The sequence below is a fragment of the Planococcus citri genome, chromosome 4 (genome assembly GCF_950023065.1).
Source record: "Planococcus citri chromosome 4, ihPlaCitr1.1, whole genome shotgun sequence".
Taxonomy (NCBI): Eukaryota; Metazoa; Arthropoda; class Insecta; order Hemiptera; family Pseudococcidae; genus Planococcus; species Planococcus citri.
This window is the reverse complement of record NC_088680.1, coordinates 28,822,700-28,842,759: the sequence shown is the minus strand read 5'-3', so window position 1 is coordinate 28,842,759 and position 20,060 is coordinate 28,822,700. Positions and strand designations below refer to the sequence as shown.

General features: G+C 33.9%; 1 protein-coding gene and 1 long non-coding RNA gene across 2 annotated transcripts in view; one reads left to right on the top strand and one right to left on the bottom strand.

Moving 5' to 3' along the window:
• The window catches only part of Gad1 (glutamate decarboxylase), a 63,982-nt gene extending 44,688 nt beyond the window's left edge, over nucleotides 1-19,294 (top strand). Inside the window, exons 8-11 of the mRNA XM_065362699.1 lie at nucleotides 601-679; nucleotides 4,606-4,755; nucleotides 5,127-5,321; nucleotides 8,030-19,294. Of these exons, the coding sequence (XP_065218771.1) occupies nucleotides 601-679; nucleotides 4,606-4,755; nucleotides 5,127-5,321; nucleotides 8,030-8,203 (598 nt within the window). The 3' untranslated portion in view covers nucleotides 8,204-19,294. The remainder of the gene's footprint in view (nucleotides 1-600; nucleotides 680-4,605; nucleotides 4,756-5,126; nucleotides 5,322-8,029) is intronic.
• LOC135844485 (uncharacterized) overlaps nucleotides 8,113-20,060 on the bottom strand; it is a 51,305-nt gene continuing 39,357 nt past the window's right edge. Inside the window, exon 5 of the long non-coding RNA XR_010558544.1 lies at nucleotides 8,113-8,251. This is a non-coding gene — a long non-coding RNA (uncharacterized LOC135844485). The remainder of the gene's footprint in view (nucleotides 8,252-20,060) is intronic.

The window sequence follows — 20,060 nt, the reverse complement described above, 5'->3', positions numbered from 1 at the left end:
TGAAATTTCGAGCGACCTTTTCGCAACAAACTGCTACACAAAAATATATGTCAATGCGAGTAATTTTTTCATCTTTAAATGTCATTACCTTGGTATAAAATCCGCCTTATCGTGCTCGATACCGTATTTAATTTACTCGTACGTATATACTTAGACACACTGTAGGTATATTAAGTGTCACAAAAAAAAACTGGACAGATTGTAGTCTTTATGCTCTCAATCGATAAAATATCGGACAAATCCTTCAAATCGGCGGCGATTCTCATTATAGGCACCTACCAGAGTACCCAGTCGCGTTTATCCCCCGTTTGTTAACTTTAATTGGTGACCTGGTAACAATTTTTCGAATTATATTCGTATAATTAGCAATTAAAATTATATCGCGAATATTTGTCTTCTCGTCGTTTGATTAATTAGGTACCTACATATACCTACCAAACTTTAAAAAACACGAAATCGTAAGCATACCATAATAATACGTATACGAATACGTGACGCTTCCATTGACGAATACAATACGTTAAATAATTAACAAACATTCTCACCGCGCGCGAATTATTTCTCTTGCACTTTTTTTTCTGATTCTCATTTTTTTTGCAGAGCCGATTCTGTCACATGGAACCCACATAAATTAATGGGTACGCTGCTCCAGTGCTCCACCGTCCATTTCAAAGATAAAGTAAGCGAATTTTATACTAACGTAGTATAAGTTATTGTTTATCGATTTCACCTCTTCTTTCACCTGCACCTATCGTTTTTTGCTCCGACAAAGCATTGGAAAAATACGTGCACACATTTCACGAATATTTTAAAAGCCATTACATTCTGAGTTACGTACCCTATAACAAAACATCATCTGTACTGAAAAAAAGTATTCGAAATTACACATATGATTCTTGAATAAATCATCAAGGGAGAGGGGGGACGAGGAGGGGATATTTTCCAACATGCTCCAAAAATAATTCGATTAAAAATTTCCAATAAAAAGCTTTTCCAACCAGCATGAGCGATTTCTGAACTGTTTTCTGAAAGGAGGAAGAGGAATCTCAAAGATTAAATTAGGCACTTAATGAGAGTTTAAATTTGAAATTTTTTCAACACCCAAATCATATTAAGTAAAAATTTAAAAACGGAAAAAATTGAGGAAAAAAATATAACTTTCACCTACGTTAACAAATTTTATTTCGGAAGAGATTTCCGAAACGTAGATCAAATAAAAAAATAATAAAGAAAAAACCGCAGCATGCAAGTCAGTTTGAAGCATTAAAGACATAGATACTTAGGTAGGTACTTGATTTGAAACTGAAAATCAGTTTGACCAGAACTAATCAGAAATTTTTTCAGATTTCATAAAAACTGACCATTTAGAAACACGCCACTAAATATGCACAATTTTTGGAGTTGAATTTCATTTTTGGACTATTGGCAATTTTGCGAGTACATAAAAGCTTATTTCGCACGATGAAAAAATTCAAAAATTGATTAAATCGAGACAGGAAGCTAAAATGTTGTATTGGCATCCCCTTTCCCACTTTTCGTGAAGATTTTCAGCAATTCTGGAGCTTCCAGCAGATTTTTATACCTCCCAATATTAAAAAAGTTCTACAAACAGGGCGCTAGTAAAATTCAGCATCAGTTCACTCAATCGAATCCACAGTTCTTGTGACTTTTTCAGTCAATCCAGGCACAATTGTTCACGATTTGTTTCTGCAGGTTCGAATCCATTTAAAAAATCAGTCACAGAGATTTCAGAATGGCTCAAAACTGCGATAAATCGACTTGGGAGTCCGAAAAATATATGATATAAATCAAATTTCAGATTTCTACCTCAACTTGGCCAATTTTTGATTTTTTTTTAAAGTGAGGTGATACTTCAATTTTTTTTAATTCGTTAAAAATCGGAAAATAAAATTCAGCACCTGAAAATTCCGGCAGGGGGTGTAGTTATTCAAGTCGGTTTTGGAATATTGCCATTCTCACAAAATTGTATCCAAATTCCCAACCGGCAGAAAATGGTTTGAACTAGACGAAGCTATAAATCGAAAAAGCATTAAAGATTCATCTAAAATTTCAGGAGCCACAGTAGATACAATTTTGTATTTTTGTTTAATTTCTAAAAATGAAATTTTTGCCAAAAATGCGGAAAAAGACAGAATTACTGCAATTTTGTATCAGTTTAGATTAGTTTTGAGCAGTTCTGGAGATTTCAGAAAGTTAAATGAAATTTCCATTAAGTTTTACCCAAAGAAATTGGGTCCCTCGGAACTGTATATTTTTCCAGCGATTAAAATCTAAAATTCATTTCATGTCTTTTTTCAACATGCTGAGCTGATTGGAGATGATTTTTAGTCATTTTGGAGGCTCCAGCAACATTTTGGAAGTTTCAGTTTTTTTTTTAAAAAAAAAACCTTAAAATCTGTCCAATTCAACTCCAGCGACGTCATTTTTTCAAAATCAGTTTTTGCCACTTCATGAGATTTGAGAACGATACATTTTTCAAATTTTCAATTATAAGATCGCAAGAGAAGTACAATACGGTTTTGAGTCAATTGATTTTGGAAAAATGATGAGTACCTATGTACTTGGTTGAATGGGTCACTAACAAGCACCAGTCGTTTTTTGGACAGTTTTTAGGGAACTTTTTAAAAATCTGGAATATCCAAAATATGACTAGAGGCCCCAGAACGGGGCAAAATCATATCCAATCGTCTTAGCACTTCGAAATTAGGATAAACATGTACAATAAATTCCATCTTTACAAATGACTTCATTGAGTGAAATCAAGCGGGAATTTCAACGTTTAAAAATTTGCTGGAAGCTCCAAAACTGCTAAAAATGAGTCAAAAACGTTTCCAATCGATTAATGGGGGGAGGGGGAATCCGAAAGGAATACACAGACGTACCAAATTTCAGTTTTCTAGGTTCATTTGGAAAAATATTGATTTTTCTTCGCATTTTTAGCCTTTTTATTTTCAAAAAATCACCAAAAAAATCAAAAAATTCTCTTCATTGCTTATGATGCTTTTTTGAACACTTTTTCGATTCATCTTTGTTCGGTCTAGTCAGAAGAAAACTTACGATATCACACAAAAACTGTATTCGAATTTAAAGTTTTTCTGTTACCCTCTTTTCCTCCCTCCTTCCCATAATTGACACAAAAAAATGAAACAAATGGAATCAAAGTTTTGAAATCCCATCACCAATCATCCTAACGAAGTAACGATGAAATTGAATCTCTCCTTATACCAGATGTAACGAAACGTTTACAAAAAGAAAGAAATTCTTTGAACTAATTTGGAAATTTTTTACAATTAATACTATGCTTTAAATGTTTTCTTTTTAACAGTAAAAGCATTAAATATATGAAAAAAAATTAAAAGTTTTTCGGTAGCATAATTCCTCACTACCAAAATCAGAAAATGAAAATTGATTCTTTCCAGTATTTTATTTAGGTACCTCTACATACCCGCATAGAATTCTCGATCACACCCCTCTCTACCTTTTCTCGATCACAAAAAAATAACAAGTGGGTACCTCCAAATTCACTTAAAATTCAATAATGAAAATCAGGAACTTCCATTCACTCATTTCTATCTAAATTTTTCAATTTTTAGTTTTTTGGGGGTCTTCTGTATTTTTGAATTTTACAAAATGTGAAAATTTTTTACGAACTTTTCACTGCTTCTCGTCAAAATTTGGTCTTTTTTGATCCCTAATCTCCCTCAAGACAACATTCGAACATTCTGTTTTCTTAATTTTTGTACTTTATGTGCTTGGCGGGCACTCTGAATTAATCATTGAATGGGAAAGATTAAATCAAGATCTATATGAAATCTTGCGGTCGATTTGAAAAAAATTCCTCCAAAGAAATTTAAATTTATAAAAAGATCATCATAATAAATAACACCTTAACTACACCATAAAGAAAGCATCTTCAAATTGAAATTATCTCATAACTCAAACACGAATCTTCACCTCTTAATGTAAAAGCTCGCTCTTTGGACAACAATTGAAAAAAAAATAGCAAACTGTACACACCTTACTAAAATCTATCTCACGTGAAAACAAGGTCAATGTTATATACGTGTTCTCATCGTTTATAATCCACTTTTGATTTTTTGCAACAACGAGAACGTTGTGAAAAAAATTATATTCCGTTATATTTACGCGCATATAAATGCACAAAATATGTAGGTACTAGGTACGTTATAGCCAACGCAAAGTGAATATTATACGCGCGTTTGATTCGTTTAATCTACGTATTTGTATATAGGCTACACTTTAGCTACGAAATCTCATCCCATAAACGTCATAATAACTACACGCTCGCTGTTGGTGAAAATGGCGCGAGAACCCTTCATTTATATAGCAATAATAGTGATAATACTAATTAATTAAACCATTCAACATATACAATACCGGTATATGTACAACATACACCATACACTATACATAAGTACGATGATTACATACTGGAATAATACGTACAAGAGACCAATACTATAATATGCTATTTATTTACAACTTATGCACAAGTACCTCTAAACCCATCATCGTTGTATTAATCGGCGATATTGTCACGACGACTTTTTTTCTCTATTTCAGTCGGTTTTGACCAGTTGTAATACAATGAGCGCGGATTACTTATTCATGCAAGATAAATTATACGACGTTCGTTACGATACCGGAGATAAAGTAATTCAATGTGGTCGTCACAATGATATCTTCAAACTGTGGCTTCAGTGGAGAGCGAAAGTAAAACATGTTCTCTAAATACGGTTTAATATTTCAATTTCAATATCGTGTGCGTATATTTTACGACGGCTCGTCTGCGGCAGTGGCACTGGCACTACCAGTACGAATGCGAATGTATGGGTATTTTTCTGTATATGATCGGATTTTATGAAATTAAAAATGTATCTACCTTACGTACTCCCGAGACAAGCGACCGACGTAACACTTTCATTTATTTGAAAAAGAAAAAGAAAAAAAAGTGAACAGGTTAAAAGCGAACGTACAATTTACGTATACGAGCCGGAGATTGGCTTAATTTATGATACGTATATTACAATAATAACATCTTAAATATTCATTTTCGCATAATTACTTTCGATTTTCATTCAAAGGGTACCGAAGGCTTCGAAAGGCACATAGATCATTTAATGGAACTTAGCGAATATATGGTCAAGAAGATGAAAACAATGCCTGAAAAATACTACCTGATACTCGAACCTGAAATGGTCAATGTTAGCTTTTGGTATGTTCCGAAACGTTTACGTACCATGCCTCATACTCCGGAACGAGTCAAGCTCTTGGGCGAGGTAAGACCTATAGCTGCACTTAGAAAGTATATTGAAGTACATATCATTTTATTCTGCACCCTTCTCTTCATTTCACTGCTCTCTCACGTACTATGCTACCTATCAAATTCACTAACCAAACAATTAGAATTTCCATTTCCTCAAAAAACGACACAGCTCATCTTTCCATAGCTACCCTTCTCTCTGGAATACTCGTAAATGCAGCACATTCTGATTTCAAAATTTCTGTTCGATTCTTTCAATTTCTTTCTAATATTTCAAAATAAGTAAGCAAAACGAAAATGCAAAAAATCCTGAAGCGTTTTATTTCTTCAGTACACGGGACAGAAAATTTCAAATTTTCATCAACATGAGGAGAGAGAGGGTCATTCTGAAAAAAGTTTCAAAAAATGTGAAAAAAGGTTCACTGCATTTTCAGAGATCTCGATTTCGAAATTCAACTTACTTTTTTGATATGAGCCTCTTGGATCCTGCAATACGTTCCAAATCTCGTAAAATTAAAAAGTTGTGTGTCTTAATGCATTGTTGGATTTTCAGAGGAGCTTGGTTCCAAAGACCCCCAGCCACTCACGTCACCTCCAATTTGACTGAAATTTGGCTCACTGCAAGTTCATCACCCACACCTGAGAACCAAACTTTCAGGTGCCAAAATTGATTTCTCGAATTTTGGCGAATTTTTGAAAATTGCTGAAATAGTCTATTTACTAGCAAGGTTTTTTAAAAAAATGGTAAACCACGAGATAAAAATTTGAAAGTTGGTTTGAATACTAAAGTCGATCCTCCGAATCAGTTTGGACTATTTTCGAGTAGATCAGAAGCCTCCGGCAGAAGTTGTAGGGTTTTCTCGAGCACACTGGAATCGCTCCAGAAAGCGCTGTAATCGACTTCGACAGCTGAAAATTTGGTTCTGAGGTGTGGATGACAAGAATTTTCAATTAATCAAATTTCAACCAAATCAGAGAGGACGAATTGATAATGACGTGCAGCATGGGTTACGAAACTAGTTCAATTTTACGACATGTGATGGGTTATTGAGGGGCTCAGGGGGCTCGTATCGAAACAGTAAATCAAAAATTCAACAAACGAAAGTCACACGAATTTTTCAATTTATTTTGGGACTTTCAGTAGGGCTCAGAAGGGAGCTTAGGTATATTGAAAAAGTTTGGAGAAACTTGAAAATTTGAGATTTGGGTAGTCGAGATATTGATTATCAATTTTCAAACAATTATTTTCAGGGTTCAAGTTTTGCATAAAAATAATTTTCAAGTAAGAAAATTGAAAAAATTTCCTGACATTTTAATATTAGAGACACTGACAATTTTCTCAAAAATGCTCTTTCTTTTTTCGAATATTATTCAACTAAATTTTCAGGTATAAAAATTGTTAAGTATACCAAGCATCAAACCTCTGGACACACTATGTATGTACTTACATATTTTGACAACGAATTTTTGTTGAAAAAAAATCATTACGAAAAATGTGTTTATCTGAAATCAAAAAAAAAAGGACTTCCTACAAGACACTTTTTAAACCCTTCAAAACATTTTAGTCAGAAAGAGGGGGAGCGATCAAAATTTTATCCGTCACCTTATAGCTTTTCTAATGCTATAGGGTGTTTCAGAATTTTTTCTGAGGGAGAGGGAGTCAAAAATACCTTAATCATTTCAATTTTCTGATGGGAGGACATTTTGCCATTTTTAAATGTTCAACTTTTCCAATGTTTTCGAAGATTGCAATTTTCTAGGAGGAAGGGGGGGGGGTGTTGATAATACTTTAACGATTTCGGTTCATTTTTAAATTTTTCAAGCTTTTTTAGTGACTAAATGTTTATTATACTTTTTCAACGCAGTAAGTTCTGAAAAACATGCAAATTGTTTCTTCAAAAATCAATTTAAAAAAAGGGAGGGGATGCCTTTCTTGAAAATTTTTTGATTTACAGTATCAAAACAACGTTTATATTATGGGTACTTTTCCAACATATATATATATATTGAAAAAAAACAATCTTGTTCTTCAAAATTACAGAGGAAAGAAATTTTTAAATTTTTGTAACTTTCCATTCGCAAAATGAAAAGTTTTGAAAACTGGGAAAATTTTCAAATTTTGAGTTGCCAGTGAGAATTTTGCTACGAATTTTTAAAAAATTTTACAAGGAGAGAATATTAAATATTGAAAAATTTAAAGTTCAATTGGAATAAAAATAGAAAAATCTTTAAAACTTGCAGTATTAGCAGAACTGTTGAGACGTCATGAGAAAAGTGATTTTTATCCAACTTGTGTCCAAAAAGGAACATTTGTCATGTCATGTCATATGAAAATATTTTTCAAATTCAAATTTTCAAACGGAATTATTTCAGGTCGAACATTCCAACAGTATGATGCTTAGTGAAATTCTCAATCTCACGAAATATTCCAAAATGATGAAGGGGGGGGGGGGTAATTTCTGAAATTTGTTTGCTGCAATTATAATGTGATATTTTTCAAAAATTCAATTCTCAAAACAATTGCCACCTGTTCAAATTACTTTGAAAAATGTGATAATGAGATAGTGAGTTTAAACGGCCCAACTCCGTCAAGTTCTATTGGAAAAAAAATCATATCTACCAATTTTTCCAACTCAGAATCATATACGCCATTTCATAGTTTCGTTATTTTATTATTATTTTTTTTCAAAAAAATCTGAATTTGTTCTTCAACAATTTCCACAGATTACGCCAAAATTAAAAGGTCGTATGATGGAAGCTGGCACCTTGATGGTAGGATACCAACCGCAAGGCGACTTACCTAATTTCTTCCGCAACATAATCTCCAGCGCTGCGGTCAGACAAGAAGACATTGACTTTTTACTCTCCGAACTGGATCGTTTGGGTCAGGATTTGTAACCTTTGTAATCGCAGTTACCATAACGTATTACCCTTTTTCTTTTACTCCTATAATGAGAAAAAAAAAACAAACCAAAAAAAAAAAAACTCTAAGTTACTATACATAATTTGGGTAGATTAATTAGTGGAAACATTATTTGTTGTTGTTTTGATTTTTAAACTTATTGTTGTTGATTTTGAATGTTAAATTTGATTCATAATTTATAGGCTGTATAACGTCAATTTTAAGAAACGCTTTTTAATTATACCTACCTACCTAGCTTCACGCTACACTAACCGTTATATAGTATAAATCTAGTCATGGCAACGATAGTTTTTCCAAAAGAAAAAACGGTGATAAAAAATGTATATGGCCCCCAGGGTAACCACCTACATTGAAAGTTGGTTTAGTATAGATTAACGTTTTTGATTTTAATTTGAGTTTTTTGTTTTTTAAACTATAGTACGTTTAAGTCAACTTTTGTTTTGTATATCGGACTGAGGCCTTTTTTTTTGTTTTTCTAGCCGAAAAAATTTATGACCCGCGTGATAAAAAAATCTAACGAGATGTGATTCTTCGCCAATGTGCAACGGTAAAGAGAGGCGAAAGAAAAAGTACGAGTACACTTTCGTAAGCCTTGCAGTTGCACAGGCTAAAAAATCGATTATCATCACATAACGTGGTGCGCCAGTACAATTAGCCCGCGTAAATTATGTAAGATAATGATATCCAAACTTTGCCACCGCACACCGCGCCGCCTCTTACCGTGTCCGCATCATCGTCAATCTGATAATTTCTATAATAATCGAGTTTCTTCAAATTGTACATAATTTTTCGCCATCATCTACCAGTCCTATTTCATTCGTCGCAATTTTCTCAACTCGACCGTAGCTTTGCACTAATTTTTTTCTCCTCCATTTCTATTCGTACCAGTCGATCGGTAAACAGCTGTACTCGGCAAGAAATTTGATTTTTTTCTTCAAGGAATATACAGGGTGTCCCATCAAACATTTGTCACCATCAAATTTCAGTAAACTAATGAATCTGAGGGAAGTAAAAATATATTGAGCATTCTGAGTGTCTTCAAATATATTTGAGGGAGCAAAAGTTCGAAAAATTTTCCAAAAAAATAATTTTTCACCCCTAATTTTGACAAAATGTCTCTATAAGATTACATTCGAATCCATCTAATGACAGCTGTACATGGGACACCCTGTATTCAAACACGATAATCGTGTGAAAATTGCATGTTTCTCCAATACATACGCAGCAGGTAGGTAAACGATACTGGCCCGCGACTCTTCAACATTCAGACCGACACGATGAAAGTGAACGCGAATAGAGCAGTAGAGCACAATAAATTTAAAGTTACTCGTGTTTGCCATTTAAGCCCCGTTATTTTCCGGTAATTAATATCTATCGACTTGGCATTACACAGATATCCGTAGCTCGTTGCTGTTGGTCGACTCCGCATCTCCGTTTTGGTTCTGTAATTTTTTACTAATATCTTTAATATATCAACTTCGCCTTCGTCACCGCGACGATATCCCGATGCATCATCATCATTATTATTATCACTGTCGTTCGCGTGTTGTACATGGCAACATTCTCTTTCAATTTAATATCGCAAACAAAATTTACAAAAGACATACCCGATCCGCAAAAAAGCTGCATTCTCTTCGCAGATTACCAAAAAACCTATATATTGTCAACATTCGTGTTGAAAAAATACCTTATCAATCAATACCCACACAATCGCGACAGTACATTGTTGATCGGTAAGTAATTACGCGATTCCATTCGAGAGTCGCGAAGCTCGTGTGTATATGAAAAATTTCCTCACCAGAAGCCCATATGTATGGGCGACGATTACGAAAAATCACCGTTATAAGGGTCTTGGTGGAGCGGGTGCTGGCGTCGAGCACCGAGTGTAATAAATAATATAAAATTCCATTTCGCGTACGTCCAAGATTCTTTTCATTCTTTTTTTTTTTTACATTGTACATATAATTTACAGTACATACGTACTTCCCTCATGTACATCAATTAAAACGGATTTCGACATCTACGTCATTACCCTGCCAAATATATAGATGATTAATAAATAAGGATATCATCATCATTATCATCAACACTCTTACTCTTTCGTTAACCAATCAACATTGAAAACGAAATCGTGAAAAAATTATTGCACTATAAAATTGGTATACCGAAGCCCATCTACAGTCAAAAATATGTACAAGGAAGTGGTACAATCCTTTCAAATCAGCAGTAGCTTCAAAATCTTCAGCCCAACACAAAATTGCAACTTTTATGAAAAAAAAAATTATTTCAGTGAACCTGGCGCCCCTCATAGTGTGGCAGAAGAGGGGGAAATACAATTTTTCACAATAATTTCGTTACATTTGACAAATCATTATTTATTTGAAAAAGAAAAATTTTCATAATATATTTTTATTCTCAGTTCGTTACTTGGAAATATATTCAACTGCATCTATGAGGTACTCCAGCATTCAAGCAACGCTTCAGTGATCACTACTGATTAAAGAGCCATGAAGTACCTACCTCGGTTTTTCGCAGAACTGCAAAAAATATTAGCAATACGCGGAATTACCTACTTTCTTGTACATATTACATTATGTGTAATGATATCATTATAAGCCCGTGTAAAATACCCGAGTGTAAATTTCAAATTTATTTATGTAAATTTTACCCAAATATGCGCAATTTTACAATATTACTCATATTATGTAGGATTGTAGGTGAGCACTTTTCTGCACGTTATGATACTTACTGCACTTGAGCACAAATTTTCTTATGTACTCGTACAAATAATCAAACGTGGAAACGCAAGCGTAAGCGATGATGATTTTATTCAAGCGAAAATTTTCGAAAAAATTTTATATTCAATTGAAAAAAAAATTACGGCCTTTCGTTTGGCTAACTTTCCTGAAATTTTTCAAAAACCTCAATTTTTGGAAAAGGAGTGTTAAAATTGTCATCGCTCATTGTTATCAACCAAACCTAATGAAATCTTTAACTTTTCCAACAGAAAAATTTCAAAATGATTCAAATTTTCTCAAAATTAAAATACACAGATCATCTTTTCACGAAAATGGAAGCTGAGCTTCCTTCAAAATTCAAAGTTTCAGTAACGAAAGAAACTCAAAAATAATTCCTCATTAATTTCATGATTTTGGTATTTATTTTCGATTAGTTGGGGTAAAAATTTGAGATTTGAATGAATTTTCAAAATCCCAAAAAAATGTTCCAAAGACATTTTTGAGAAGGAGAAGAGGGAAGGGATCGTCAAAAATGGTAAACATTTTCAGAAATGGTTTTTGACTTGCATTTTTCAAAATTTTGAGGCAATTTATAGGTACTTCATAATCTTATGTAGGGCATCTGACGATCTAGAGTTTTTGTTTGAAAAATTATTACTTTCTCACCACCTCTTTACAAAATATTAAGAGATCCCATTCAATTCACCCCCCCCCCCAACATCAAACTGCCTCAAATGTGTTGCACGGCAACGATGCTGCTAATTCATAAAAAACACCAGCATTTTTTTTTCAAAAACTGACAATTATTGTGATTTTTTAAAAAAAATCACGTTTTACCCCATTTTTTCACTTTTTCTCATTGAAATGTTGACTGGATTCTCAATGAATATCGGATACTCTGTTGATATAATTTTTTCAAAATTGGTAACACTGTATTTACGCTTGGGTTTCTCATTTTTAATGGACTTTTTGCACGTAGATAGTTTAATGCACTGTAGAATAGGTGTGTAGATTTGTAGTTATTTAACACGTAAAGATGCAAAATACTAATACATTTCCCTCTGGAAAAAAATCGACTATCGTATAGGTATCGATTTGAATGGGGAAAGGAAGGGATTACAAGTGGAGGTCATTGAGGTAGATTGCGAAAAAAAAAGGTCTGTGAAGGTCTTCATTTCGAGTTGAACGTCACTTAGAAAAAATTTCAGCTCCGGAAGTGCCCCTGAAGAGGAGATATGGGTTCTCAAAATGGGAGCATTTAGGTATTGCCAACAAAATCCAAAACCACTTTTTGGGATCCATATACTGAATGATTGAAAATTTGCACGTAACTTATTTTTGGGTAAATTCATGGTTTGAAAAAATTTTCTTCTCCAATATTTTGCATTAATCTTTGAAAAATATCGAGAGGTATTATTTTTGAAGCTATATCGAACATTTGAAAACACATCGACACCAATTTTTAGGCTCATGTTGCCAATTTTGAAAAATTCAGAAAATTAGCCAAAAACTTGAGTGTCAATTATTTTTTGAGTTTTTAAAATTGGCAATAAATGGTATCTGTCGACGTTTTGAAATAATTATTGCATAATATGTAAGTACTTGAGAAAAAAATATTTTCAAAACACGAATTCGCTGAAAAATAAGTGGTTTACAAATTTTCAACTCTTATGTATATAGAATCCTATGGTCTTGGATTTTGATGAAAATGGCAGGAAATTGATGCAAAATTTCAAGTATAATATTTTGGAACTCGGTCATTCTTCTCAAAAGAGGTTGACTAGGGGCTGGGACGAAAAAAACCACAATTTTTTTCAATAATGTCCCTTCTTTGAGGACTCATATCTCTCCTCTAGGAGCAATTCCAGAGCTGAAAACTGGATGACTTTCAAATAAAAATGAAAGTCTTCACCGAATTTACTCGAAGTGCTCCGAATTTTTTTTCGCGATCCACCCATTCATGGTCTTATTCAGTAATTTTTACAATCTTTTTCTTTTCAATTTTTCGTCTTCAGGCTCCGGGGTATCTCTAATTTGCTGCACACCCATTGATTCGTTGATGCACAGTCAACCTCGTCTCGAATTTAAAATCGAAACTTGCGGACAGGGCTGTTAAATTACCGTAATTTATTCGTTGGTAAAATACGGCGGTAAAATACGGTATTTTACCGTATTTATGCTATTTTACTAATTTGGATAATATGAAGAGTTATTTTTTGTAGTTTGACTTCGAAGTTCTGAACTTCTGACCTGCCTCTGAAGTAAATTTTCATCTGTTTTAGGTGTTATTAAAGATTATAGAAAATTTTCCATGGGCATTTTTTGGAAATTTATGAAGAAAATTTTTGGCAACTTTCAAATCATAAATTTCCATGGAAATTTGGAAATTTATGAAGGAAAGATGGAAAAAAGTGTTAATTTGGCTTTTTGGTAAATTATGGTAAAATACGGTAAAATACCGCCGTAATTTACCAACATAAATTACCTTACAGCCCTGCTTGCGGAACCAATTCATGGGTTCTGAAAATTTGAAATGGTTGATACCCAAATCCCTTTTGTTCAACTGAAATTCGAACGAACAACAAATTGTTCTCAATAGAGATACATTCGCATATCCATTGATACCCTATTTTGCATCTTTACATCATTAATTCGCACTTAAAGTTAATTTCACCTATATATTTAAGAGGCACAAAATGCACAATTTCGCACCTCTGCACGATGAAACGTTCGCACTTTCGCACTAATTGCACCTCGTCACTCACTGCACATATTCACAAACTTATCTATACTTATTTAATTTACCAAATATCAAATATGTACATAATTTTTCAACGACATATACAAGTTATTTTAAGTAATTACTATACCATTATAAGATGACTGTACAAGCGCACAGCGATGGGCTTCGGTAGCTAAATCCGTTCTCGACCCAATTCTAAAATTGTATCCTATCCGAGTACCTGCCAGAAGCATTCGTCACCGCGGTTCATCTAGCTGACGTAACCCGCGAAGATTACCTCTAATTCTGCGCTCATAATCGTTACAAATCTTCGTGTCAATTTTTCCGGCCAAGGCGTAACTTTGTAAATTACAACGTTCCTCTCGCTCTCGTTCTCATTCTCATTCTCGTTCTGCAAACATCTACTCTACTCTCAACTTGGCTCGGTACATAAATTCATTCTAGGCTCATTTTCATCGCTATAAATCGCCTCCTGCACGAAGATGATTAAATTTTAAATTCGTACACCGTTTCGACACCACGACGAAAGTATTAACCGAATTACAAAGCCAAAGATGTCATAACCCAAGACTACGCCATCCCCACTCCCCAGTCCATCGTCTTCATCATGCTGAGCTGCTGTAATAAGCTGCTTCATCTCTTCTCTATATATGCATAGATCTTATCTCACGATTCGCGCACATCATAAAGACTATAAAATCGGAAGTAGATACCTGAGGCTACGAAATATGCAGATCTCTACGGTACACCGAGGTGACAAAACATGCGACTCGGGAAGCAACAAACTATACAGTTACCGTTTTAGTCAATTTGTTAATAAGCTTTCTCACGTCGACCATTTTTTTCACTCTGTCGTAAAAGTTCACGCAGTGTCGGAAGTGTACCTATAAACATTTAATATAATATACTCGACTCGTACAGTTATACTACAATGTAACACGTAACCGTAAATCTCCGCCTCTCGCTTTCCTCATGTGGCTCCCGAACGGTGGCAAAGGCGAAGCGACCAAATTACCATGTAAATAACGACGTTTAATATCGATTAATCGCCCATTTAATTAACTCGAAAATCAGCCTTATTAGAATAACGCGTTTTTCGTACGAGAGATAAGAAAAAAAATACCCATTTCTCTCTATTTTCGCATGCTGCTGCGGTCCGATCACCACCAAATCGTGCTGTATTTCACATCAATACTAACACGACATTGCTTAGCTACTTTCGAAGCGACGAATCTTCTCTTCTCTCTTATACCTCTTAGCTCCCATCTCGATTGTACGAAAACCTGGCTACTTAATATTCTACCATTACCGTTAAACGCTATGTCATCAACCAAGTTACCAAATTTTACCAATTTCTGATGATATCTTATATTTACCTACGTATCTCTTTATAATAATACGCAGATGGAAAAAAACATCACAGCTGGAATACCTATCTATGTAAATTATATAACACGTACCATACCAGCTTTTTTTAGTTTTACCCATCTTAACAAATAGTTACCACGTTTACTCGCGACAGTCTTGTCTACGAGAACGAAAAACAAACAAAAATTCAACCAAAACTTCCATAAAGCGAAGTACTTTACTTATACTGTTCGTTTTTCGCGCTCCTGTTTCAATTAAAAATTGACAGGTATGATTAATTAACCTTAAGCCTGATTAATATACCGATTAATGCGTCCAATTAAATTGGATCATTAAATTATGATTTGAAGGAAAAAGAAAAAACAGACATACGTCTACATAAAACAACGTATATTCTGTACGTCCTTCTTTACATGTATATCTACTGTAACTCCGAGATGTTTATTGTCTTCTCTTTACTTTTCTCAATCCCCATCCCTCTCCACCACATCCGAATCGTTACGTAAAATTTTAATAATTATTAATATAATGTGGTTCGCAAAGATAAATGAGTAGGTAAAAAAAAACACTAGTAATCGAGCTATTATACCGTGTGTGCCTTTTTTTGCATCAAAGCGATTGTCACTTTTTTTTGTGAAGCGTCATGTTCTTCATGGAACTAGCCAGAGTTCAGCGTACTGTGAATTATCTGCGATAGATGGATTTCGATTAAACGGAGTCGTACGTGTCTGTGGCTAGATTCAGTCGGCGATAATTACGGAATTTAAATCATTCCATCATTTTATATCTTTAGTTATGCTTTATAGTTGGTATACTATACTTGTTAGGTAATACGTATCATATGAGAAAGAGATTCGTGTCCATAATTTGCCTACATGGCTACTTTAAGGGGGTCGGAAAATATGGCCTTGGGATAAGGAGTCTGATTGACATTGCTATATGAGATTAATTTTGAGACTAATTAAAAGAAAAGAACGGTGCTTCTATCGTGATGAATCTGGAGCAGAAATTGATAACCCTGAAAGATTAAAAAAAGGGAGAAAGAAAAACCATCTCGATATTTTCAATCAATGATTCGGGTAAATGCAGCCACAAAGAGGGAAATTTTACTTGCGTTTTTTCTACGTAAAAAGATCCAAGAAATCTCGAATTTGTCATTTAATTATTTTTCCAAAATTTGATTATGTAAGAAGTTGGAGGGGGAGAGAAAACGGTGCACAAAGATCCGATGAAAAATTTGGTCAGAAAAATACAAAAAAATGACCGACCTTTGAACGACTTTTTTCAGCAGGTTTAAAATTCTACTTTCACAATATTTTTTCATAACTGAGCATTTTCGCAATATTTGGCTATATTTTCAGAATGTTTCTTCAATTTTCAGTCCAACTTCCCGTGATTGGGAGGTCAATTCAACAATAATTTTTATATTACCTATTTTCTGTTTTTTTTTTTTTTTTTTTTACAAATCATCATTCAATTTGTATATTTGATCAATTTTTGAATGACTTTTGATGACCTTGTAAACACCTTCAATTTTACATATCAAAATGTGGATTTTTGAGGGTGCAGCGTTCATTTTTGAAGACCGTTTGAACCCAAACCACAACATTAGCTCCACAGACGAGAACTAAAGAACCAAAAGTTTCGAAAAATGCAGCATAATAATTGGTATCAAAATGTGGATTTTTCAGGGCTCAGAATTGATTTTTGAGGATCATATGACCCCTGGTTATTTTATATCTGAGGGGAAAATGATTGATAATTGATCAAGATTGAAAAATCGATTAATCGAATCCCAAAACTCGATTTATTCGCGATTTTCGATTCTGTGCAATCGATTATGTTCGAAGTAAAAAAAATAATTTTTGCCTCAGTAGGGGGGAGGGGTTAGATTTGGTTTCTGAGGTTGATGTTTTTTATTAGGGAGATGAATTTTTGTATTTCAGAGGGTTCGTCAGGGACAATAGGTGGGTTTTCTTCTATCTGATTGACCATGTTTGAAATGAAAAAATAAATTTTATCCTCAAAAATAAAGGGAACTCGATTAATCGAACCACAAAAATCGATTTATTTGTAACTTTCGATTCAATATATGATCGATCATGTTTGAAATTAAAAATTAATTTTACCTTCAGAAATAGGTAGATTTGTTTCGTTATTCACTATCAATATTTTTGAATTTCGCACCAATTCCATTATGAGAGTTATTTTTGGCTTCGGGGCAAATAGTGATGAAATTGAAGCGTCTTCAATAACTCTATAGTTATTCGATTCTCAATTTGTATTTTTCAAAAAATTTCAGTTTGGGCCCCCTTTCATTTGCGAGGTTATTTTTGGCCTACGACGATATATTTTGAAGAATTTGAAAGTTTGTTGACTCATAAGGAGTTCAAAAAGTTTCATTGTGAGAAATTCAAATGAAAAAATCACGAAGCAAGGTGCATACAAAATCTGCCAAATTGGATTTTTTGACTTTTTTCTCTAAATTTTTCAGCTTTAAAAAAGCCCCTCTCCCCTTCCAAAAAAAAGTTTTTTAGAGTAAAAAAAAAATCAAAAATCCACCAAGACGAAATCATTTTTAATTTATTTTTACGTCTGCAACAAATTTTTCGACCAATCAACCAATTTGAACAAAGTTATTTTCAAAAATTATTCGAAAAAGTTATGAGGTTTTAAACGAAAAATTAACCCATTTTCGCCTTTAAATCTTCTCATTTTGTTCGAGAAAAAGGAAGCCGAAGAAGGAGGGAGTGGGGGGAGGGTAAATTCTGATTTCTGCATAAATTTTGAAGAAACAATAAATTCATTTTTCCCAAAACGATAACTACTCTTCAGTTATAGAGACACCGCTGCCTTCTTCCAATGAAAAAGTGTTCAATATTTTGCATTTTTTAAAGTATTCCTTTCTCTTGAATTTTTTCAATGTTTCAAGGTTATATTATATTTTTTTGAAATTGATCCAAATTTCAGTATTAGGCAGGAAATGTCGTAATTTAATCATTTTTAGATTATTAAATGCCATCTGCAGAGCCAAAAAAATTTACACCAGCTATACATTGAGGGGCTGGGCTCCCTCAAACAAATCTTGAAACTTTTTTTTTTCAAAAACTTCTAATAATTTTAAGTTTGCAACAACAAATTTCGAATTTATCAATTTGATTAAATAATTCACCAGCTAATTAGAACATTTTTGAAAAAATCAAATCTCAAACAAAAATCGCAAAAATTGGATGATTATTTTTTCGCGCCAAAATTGTTTCTCAAGCATCCGGAAAAGAAAAGGAAGGTCGTCTGGATCCTAAGGAATATAGAGAATGAAACCTCCATTTATTTTCCAACCAACCCAATTATGTACATCGATATACGAAGCCTATTTTCTTCATTCGATCTGAGCCTAACACAACACTACATCCATCGCAGATATGTACCACAAGGATACGCGTCTTCATCGATCTCTCGATCCTCATCCTTCGTTTAATTTTTCACTTCCATTATTCAACCATCTCAATCTCACTCGTTCGCTCAAATTCGTACCCAAGTAGCAGTCATTATTTTCGGAATCATTACCCGAAACATCACGAACTCGCCAAACAATACGCAGACGTACGTAATGTACCTAAACCGATGTGGGTACAATACCATACTGCAGCACATGGAAAAAAAATTTTCAACTGTAATTTCATGACTCACAAGCATGATATCAGTTCACGGTAATCACATCACGGAGCCGTAATAACGCGGAATTTCACTATAGCTGCTCTTTGAAAAGTTACAGAGGTATAAAAAAACCTCTTACATCTGTGTATAGATAGATATGTGCATCGGAAAGTTTGATTCCATGATCATTATACGTTGATAATACCACCATGTGATCGAATTCATTATATCGAGTGAACGGGTGAGATTGCGTGATGATGAGAAAAAAAACAGGACTAGGAAGAGGAGGGAGGGTAGGGGATAGAATCAAATGCTCGATTATACAGATCATCTCACTTCCTAATTTTAATTCAATTAATCCTCATTTTCATTCATCAATTTATCTATAAAACGCGGCATAAAATAGATACCTATAACTTATACACGTACGGAATCAACGGTAAGCAATACATAATGTCAATGTATAATTGTTGAAAAATTTTGTGTTTTTATTGTTTATTATTTTAATCCATTATGTATAACATTATTGTGTTTATTGGTAATAAAAAAATTATGTGAAATCCCGTCTATGTAATTATTTTCACCACACAACGAGACTACAAAATACTCAATTGGTACTGATTTCTGACTATTCCGCACCCATAGGCATAATCTATGTCAAGGTAACCCCATATATTGGGCTAAATTCACAACCTGGACTAAAAATACTAGTGTAGATAATCGAATACCTCAGTCATAAGTATCGTAAAAACTAACACCAAACACTCATCTATTTGTACTTGGATGATTTCGTAACACCAAGTTCAGCACATTGATAGGCTATACAGCTCTGCACCTATTCGCGAACCTGAAATGAGAAACTCTTCTTCGTTCTGAAAAAACGGGAAACGCCGGGTTGCTCGGCCGGAAAACAACAACTTTCGAAGTATTTTTCAACGTCATTTGATATCAAAGCAGAGAGGCAGGTATGTATCTGGAAAGATGCAGGTATAGCCGAGCTGGCGTGAACTATGGCGACGCCAACGACGACTACTTCCGAATAATTAAACGCTATTTTGTTGAATTTAAAAATTATTCGGTTGCTTGCATACTTACCTAGGTTTAAATATCGTTAACAGGCTTCCGTTTAAAAAAGCCAATTAAAATGATACAATCCAATTATTCGAGACGTTCGTTCGTTGTGTCTAACCATTTAAAAACCCATTTACAACTAAACCGTGAATCTCCATCTCGCCTCGGCGTTGAATTTTCTTGTTTTTTTTTCACCTTCGGTTTCGTCGTCTCCTCCACTTCTCTGCATCTTTTTTCACTATCGAACTCATACAG